At 45.3% G+C, this 7720-nt stretch overlaps 1 protein-coding gene across 1 annotated transcript; it reads left to right on the forward strand.

The window, feature by feature from the left end:
- Positions 1–1285: 1285 nt before the first annotated feature.
- Positions 1286–4032, forward strand: Slamf9 (SLAM family member 9). Its single transcript, XM_052200925.1, has 4 exons — positions 1286–1408; positions 1961–2302; positions 2998–3270; positions 3676–4032. Exons 1-4 carry the CDS (start codon positions 1366–1368, stop codon positions 3873–3875), a joined length of 858 nt encoding a protein of 285 aa, XP_052056885.1. The 5' UTR covers positions 1286–1365; the 3' UTR covers positions 3876–4032.
- Positions 4033–7720: the final 3688 nt, after the last annotated feature.

Below are 7720 nucleotides of genomic sequence, written 5' to 3' on the forward strand. Positions count from 1 at the left end.
GTTGTTTTCTTTTTGAGACAGCATCTGACTATATAGTTCTGGCTGGCCTGGAACTCAGAGAAATCCACCTGCCTTGACTTCTGAGTGTTGGTATTAAAAGGGGTGTGCAATTATTCTTGACCTGAAACAATATTTTAAGAAAGACTTAAGAAAGCCTTTTCTTGCTGCCCAGAGAAGGGGCTATAAGATGTCCCTCACAATCCACATCACAGTTTAAAAAGAAACTGACACAAGTGTCTGGAACCCTTGCTATCCTGCCAGTGGAGAAGGAGGATGTCCTCAAATTCCTTGCAGTAGGAACCTACTTAGGTGGCACCAACCTTGTCTTCTAGGTCAAGCATTACATCTTCAAAAGACAAAGTGATGGTATTCACGTTAAAAAAAAAATGGGCTGGAGAGATGGCTCAGTGGTTAGGAGCACTGACTGTTCTTCCAAAGGTCCTGAGGTCAAATCCCAGCAGCCACATGGTGGCTCACAACCATGAGATCTAACATCCTCTTCTGGAGTGTCTGAAGACAGCTACAGTATACTTACATATAATAAATAAATAAATCTTAAAAAAAAAAAACTGTTTGCAGATAGTAGGCAAAGCAGAAAGGTGGGTGGAAGACAATTTTTTTTTAAAGAGATCAATTCCCCATTCTTGTTTTTTGGTTGTTTGTTTGTTTTGGTTTGGTTTGGTTTTGGTTTTGGTTTGTTTGTTTTTTGGGGGGGGTTGTTTTTTTGAGACAGGGTTTTTCTGTATAGCCCTGGCTGTCCTGGAACTCACTCTGTAGACCAGGCTGGCCTCGAACTCAGAAATTGCCTGCCTCTGCCTCCCAAGTGCTGGGATTAAAGGCATGCCACCCGGCAATCTCCCATTCTCAAATAGCATCACAAATGGGAATACAAATAGCTTTAAACAGAAGACTTCCCACACTTCATCCTTTTTAATGCCATGAAGATGCGCTCAGCAGGCCAGGAACAGTGAAACATACAGAGGGAATAAAAGATACTCTCTCAGGGGCGATGAAGATCACGACAGCATAGAAAATACCGAGGGGGGGTGGGGAAAGTGTTCTGAGGGCTGACATCTGGCTAGCGCACGCATATGTGATTTCTGTGGGATCTGGGCATGCAGATGGCTGGAGGTAGGAAAGTCAAAGTCTGTATTAGAAAGTGAGATTTGGGTCGAGTTTGGAGGATGGGCAATCTGAGACAGTGGATACATCATCTGACTGTTAGAACTGAAGGCCAGGGAGGAGCTTAATGTGCACAGAGGAAGTTATTTCCCCCTCTGCCTCCTGCCAGTGCTAACCAGCCAGTTTGTTTCCACAGCCTAGGGAGCTGACTGAGGTCACTCTCCTCAGGCAGGAGCTGCTGATATGAGGGCCTTTCTGTGGTCACTCCTGTTGTTGCTTCAGGAAGGTGAGTGGCTACCTGCTTCTGTATAAGACTGTCTTTACACCCCTCTGTTCTACTTGGCCTTAGGCTAATCAGACCCTTCCTTTAGGGATGAATGTGTCAGCCCTTCTGTTGATGGGCACCAAAGGTTGCTTGTGACTTGCTCTGTAATAAACATGGGTGTGCATGTATCACATGTATGTTCATGTGGCTTGTGCTAAGTACATGCCCTGATGGGATGTAGCTGGATCCCAGGCTAGTTTGGGGGAACTTCCACCCTGATCTCCAAGGAATGGGTTATGGCCTCCGAGCAGGATCAGAGAGGGTATCTGGGAGACATGCATGGGGCTGCAGTTCCAGATGGGCAAGAAAGAAGGAAAGTGGTGAAGAGGTAAATGGGGACCATCCCCGATCCACTCACGTGCAGTGGACATCTAGAACTACAAGAGGTACCTAGAGAGTCGTACGGTGCATAGAGCTAGAGAAGGTACTCGGAGGAGGAGGAGCCACAGTTATCTGTTAACTAGCTGCAGCCACCAAGAGATATCAGCCCGGCTACATGCATCTCTTTTTCAGCCAAAGGGTTTTCTGGAGATGAGGAGGACCCTGAGGAAGTGGTTGCTGTCCTTCAAGAGTCTATCACCCTCTCTCTGGAAATACCATCCGATGAAGAAATTAAGGACATCATCTGGTTCTCTCAAAAAAACCTTGCTGTTGTGATGCCAGGCAAAGAGGGGCAACCAGCTGTCGTCATGGTAATGGATCCTCGCTACCAGGGCAGAGTGAGCATCCCTGAGTCCAGCTACTCCCTGCATATTAGTAATCTGACCTGGGAGGACTCAGGGCGTTACAACGCCCAAGTCAACTTGAAGACGTCCCAGCTCGATATCACGAAGTCTTACTATCTCCGTGTCTACCGTGAGTTTAGACTCCCTTTATTCTGGCTTTCCTGAGCTTGGTGTGGAAGCTCAGGAGCTGAGGTAAGCCTTAAGAGGCAGAAACTGGAAGGCAGACTGCTTGTAGTGTGGTCTGCTTCAGGGCCTGAGCTTCAGCTACAGGGAGAATGAACAGGACAAGGAACCATTGGGCACTGAGGCTGTTTCCATGGAGGTGCCCAAAGCAGTAAGAAAGATAAAGACGGTGTATAGAGCATCCAAGGGCTTGTTCTCACCAAGGAGATTGCTCTAGACAAACAACTCTTGAGGCCTTTATCTCCCTGAGTGGTTTGAGGATTAATAAACATTTCTTCCCTACTTGAAACAAAAGTTCTTTTTTGCCTGCCACACTGAATCTACTTTGGGGTTTGGAGAGATGGTTACAATGTAAATGTCTTTGGGAGGGGGAGTGGTGCAATCTGTACGGTAGAAGAGGATTTGAAGGTAAGAGGGGGTAAAACTAAGAGTGATTTAAGAAGGTGCCGGGGCTGGGTATCTTTCTCAACAGGTCCTCTGGGATCCTGCAACCACAAGTTAAATGGTTGTTTTATTTGGTTTTGCTTACTTATTGTTTGAGTAAAGGGCCTCTCAAGATAGCAAGAATACCCAAGGCTTGAGAAACTAGGAAAATAGACCCAGCTCCAGAATGTTCAACTGGTCTGTTTTCTTCTCTTTTAGGGCGGCTGTCAAAGCCCCACATCGCTGTGAACTCTAACATCTCAGAGGAAGGTGTCTGTAATATATCTCTGATGTGCTCCATAGAGAGAGCAGGCATGGATGTGACCTACATCTGGCTTTCGTCACCAGACAGCACTAACACATCCTATGAAGGCTCTGTCCTCAGCACATCCTGGAGGCCTGGTGACAAAGCTCCTTCCTATACTTGCAGGGTCAGCAATCCCGTCAGCCACATCAGTTCCCGTCGCATCTCTGTTGGGTCCTTCTGTGCAGGTAACAGAGCCCAAGACACCATTTCTGAGCCTGTGCAAGTCCTGTGCTTTGGGATACTACCTCTTCCCCTCCACCATGCCTGTGACTCTTTTTAAGGAACATACCAGGACTCTAGAACATAGCACTCTCCTGCAGATGCTTGCCACCGCCAGATCGGGGAGTGGCTCCAATTTGTCAATCAATTGCTCTGGATTTCCAGAGGATGCTTTTGCACTTGGCTTGAGATTGATAGCAAGATTTCAGTCCCTGAGCTTCCCTGCATAGAATAGGTATTTCTAGAGACATTTGTCACAAGATATGAACTGATTATTAACCCAAGAGCCTTTCTGAGAAACACTAGGTAGAGGTCTGCCCACTAAAACTACTAGTCTTCTCCTGAACTACTTTCCTGTCTTCCTCTCCCAGATCCTGAATATCCGGAGAAGCCTTCAATGGTCTGCTTCCTGGTCAAGAGCTTCTTCCTTCTCTTACTCTTGGTAATTCTAGCTGTGGGACTCTGCATCTTCCAACCCCGGAAAAACTATGAGATGCCAAGGGTGAGGAAACTCAAAAGAGACCGAATCAAACTGAGGAAGAAGGAGAAGTCTGGCCCTACTCCAGTCTGACTGGCTTTTGGGGTTCTCTTCTAAGCTTTGCTTCAGTCTCTAGGGAAATTCTCTAGGGGACCGACTGGTGGGCAAGGGAACATCTAAAAGGGCCATGTTGTCTCAGAGACACCATCTGGCAATAAAGTCAAGTCCCTACCCCTGGTGGGCAGCTGTGCTTGATGCTTCTGTATGCACCCTGCAGCCCAGGCAAAATCTGTTTCTCACCCTCCCACCCATCTAGGTATCTTTACTGAAGACCATGCCCCTTCTCAGGCTTGCCTCTGGGTGGGAAAATAAGTCCAAAGACCCCATTAGGGTCAAGTGTTTGGTTTTTGTTTGTTTGTTTAATGTGAAATTATCATCATCATCATCATCATTGGATATTTTATTTATTTACATTTCAAACATTTACATTTCCTGATTTACCCCCTCCCAACTCCATCACATCCTCCATCCTCCTGCTTCTATGAGGGTGTGCCCCCACCTACCCACCCACTCCTGTCTCCCCACCCTCACATTCCCCTACACTGGGGCATCAAGACTTCACAGAACCAAGGCCTCTGCTCCCACTGATGCTCACAAGGCCGTTCTCCGCTACATTTATGTCTAGAGCTCTGGGTCCCTCCATGTGTACTCCGTGGTCAGTGGTTTAGTCCCTGGGAGCTCTGGTTGATTGTTATTGTTCTTCCTATGGGGTTGCAAACCCCTTCAGCTCCTTCAGTTCTTTCTCTAATTCCTACATGGGGACCCCATGATCAGTTCAATGGTTGGCTGCAAGTACCCGCCTCTGTATATGTCAGGCTCTGGCAGAGCTTCTCAGGAGACAGCTATATCAGGCTCCTGTCAGCATGCACTTCTTGGCATCCACAATAGTGTTTGCGTTTGGTGACTGTATATGGGATGAATGCCCAGGTGGGGCAGTCTCTGGATGGCCTTTCCTTCAGTCTCTGCTCCACACTTCGTCTTCATATTTTCTCCCTTGCGTATTTTTTTTAATATTTTTATTTTCTATATTCCTTGTTTACATTCCAAATGATTTCCCCTTTCCTGGATCTCCCCTCCCCATATGTCCCATAAACCTTCTTCTCTCCATCCCTTCTCCAATCACCTCCCTCCTTTTTCTCTGTCCTTATATTCCTTTCCCATGCTAGATCAATCCTTTCCAGGATCAGGACCCTCTCCATACTTCTTCATCGGAGTCATTTGTTATGCGATTTGTGCCTTGGGTATTCAGAGCTTCTGGGCTAATTAATATCCACTTATCAGAGATTGCATTCCATGTGTATTCTTTTGTGATTGGGTTACCTCACTTAGGATGATATTTTCCAGATCAAACCATTTGCCTAAAAATTTTGTGAATTCATTGTTTCTAATTGCTGAGTAGTATTCCATTTTGTAAATATACCACATTTTCTGTATCCATTCCTCCTTTGAGGGGCATCTGGGCTCTTTCCAGCTTCTGGCTATTATAAATAAGGCTGCTATGAACATAATTGATATTACCCCTTCTAAGAAGGACCAAAGTATCCTTCTTTGGTCTTCCTTCTTCTTGAGCTTCATGTGGTCTATGAATTTTATCTTAGGTTCCAAGATTTTGGGCTAATATCCACTAATCAGTGAGTGCATACCATGTGTGTTCTTTTGTAATTGGGTTACCTTACTCAGGATATTTTCTAGTTCCATCCATTTGCATGAATGAATTTCACAAATTCATTGTTTTTAATAGTTGAGTAGTATTCCATTGTGTAAATATACCACATTTTCTGTAGCAATTCCTCTGTTGAAGGACATCTGAGTTCTTTCCAGCTTCTGGATATTATAAATAAGGCAGCTATGGACATAGTGGAGCATGTGTCATTGTTACATGTTGGAGCATCTTTTGCGTATATGCCCAGAAGTGATATAGCTGGGTCCTAAGGTAGTGCTATGTCCAATTATCTGAGGAACCTCCAGACTGATTTCCAGAGTGGTTGTACCAGCTTGCAATTCCACCAACAATGGAGGAGTGTTCCTCTTTCTCCACATCCTTGCCAGCATCTGCTGTCACCTGAGTTTTCTGAGTGGTGTAAGGTGGAATCTCAGGGTTGTTTTGGTTTGCATTTTTCTGATGACTAAGGATGTTGAACATTTCTTTAGGTGCTTCTGGACCATTCACATCTCCTCAGTTGAGAATCCTTTGTTTAGCTCTGTACCCCCCCCCTTTTTTTAACTACATGCATCCTGTTCTCCACTAATCTAAGACTTATATTGAGAGGCTTTCTCAGCTAATTGAACTTGTAAGTCCTAAATGACAGCAGTTCATTTAGAATTCTGCTTAAATGTTTTATTTATTTATTTATTTATTTGTTTATGTTTTTGGTTTTTTCGACACAGGGTTTCTCTGTGCAGGAACTGGAACTCACTCAGTAGACCAGGCTGGCCTCGAACTCAAAAATCTGCCTGCCTCTGCCTCCCAAGTGCTGGGATTAAAGGCATGCACCACCACTGCCCGGCTTGTCTAAGAGTCTTTGCTTTCCTGCCCTGCCTTTAGTCTGGCTGCAAATTTAACTCCTACCCAATCTACTAAGTCTACATAGAACCTGTCCCACAAGCCAGGCGGTGGCGCTCGCCTTTAATCCCAGCACTTGGGAGGCAGAGGCAGGCAGATTTCTGAGTTCGAGGCCAGCCTCGTCTACACAGTGAGTTCCAGGACAGCCAGGACTTTACAGAGAAACTCTTTCTTGAAAAAAAAAAAAAAAAAAAAAACAACAACAAAACCAAAAAAGAAAAAAAAAAAGAAAAAAAGAAAAGAAAAAGAACCTGTCCCACAAGAAGGTGGAGGGGACCTCTGTTATCTTCCTGATGCCAGCTGCTTACCTGGTAGAAGTGACAACTTGATAGATCAATTCTTGACTTTCTTTCTTTAGATTTTATTTATTTTATGTATGTGAGTACACTGTAGCTGTCTTTAGACACACCAGAAGAGGGCATCAGACCCCATTTCAGATGGTTGTGAGCCGCCACCATGTGGTTGCTGGGAACTGAACTCAGGACCTCTGGAAAAGCAGTACAGTGCTCTTACAGCTGAGCCATCTCTCCAGCCTGGATTCTTGACTTTCATTTAAGGTTAATACTGTTCAGCTGGGTGTGGTGGTACACACCTTTAATCTCAGCACTTAGAAGACAGAGGCTGGCAGATCTCTGAGTTCAAGGCCAGCCTGGTCTACAAATTGAATTCCAGGATATTCAGGGGGCTACACAGAGAAACCCTGTCTAAGATGATGGGCCTTCTGATTAGAATTTTGGGTCAATGTAGCGCTTTTTGCTCTTGCTTTTTCCATAGTTCTAGGCCTGACATGCCTATCATATAATTTTCCCCAGATCAGATCTTGTGTATTTTATTTAGGCAGCTGCCAGGGTTCAGGGGAGGAACAGGTGGAAGAGAAGCTACTTAATCAGTAGGACAGGGTGAGTAATAAATAAATCAGTGGAAGTGAGTAATATAAAATACACCAAGGAGGGAACCGGGGGGAGATCTCGGGAGATTTTGGATTCACTCTTCCACTTTCCCTGGGCTGGGATACTGTGTTTATCCAACATTCCACAAATAACACATAGCTGAAAGGAAGACATAGGTGTAGCTTCTTGGAGTTGTTATATTTCCACCAAGTTGGTATGGGCCGGGATTCCTGCAGGGCCTTGGAAGAAGTACCTCAGGGGTAGGAAAGGAGCCACATGGCATGATGCCTTTCTTGTCTTTGAGGAGGATGCTGATCTTCAAAGTGTCTTCCAAGAATAAGAACATGAAGTCTTTGGTATAGGAAGATGCATGGGGTGGGGGCAGCATGGAGACCAAGGATACCTTGGCTTTCAGAAGAGCAGAG

The sequence above is a fragment of the Apodemus sylvaticus genome, chromosome 12, assembly GCF_947179515.1.
Source record: "Apodemus sylvaticus chromosome 12, mApoSyl1.1, whole genome shotgun sequence".
In the NCBI taxonomy this organism is placed as follows: Eukaryota; Metazoa; Chordata; class Mammalia; order Rodentia; family Muridae; genus Apodemus; species Apodemus sylvaticus.

Bases quoted from the DNA above. Each gene is read 5' to 3' on its own strand.
- Slamf9 (XM_052200925.1), top strand. From the start codon at position 1,366: ATGAGGGCCTTTCTGTGGTCACTCCTGTTGTTGCTTCAGGAAG. The intron at 1,409-1,960 runs GTGAGTGGCTAC...TCTCTTTTTCAG, and splicing joins CCTGTTGTTGCTTCAGGAAG to CCAAAGGGTTTTCTGGAGAT. The intron at 3,271-3,675 runs GTAACAGAGCCC...TTCCTCTCCCAG, and splicing joins TGTTGGGTCCTTCTGTGCAG to ATCCTGAATATCCGGAGAAG.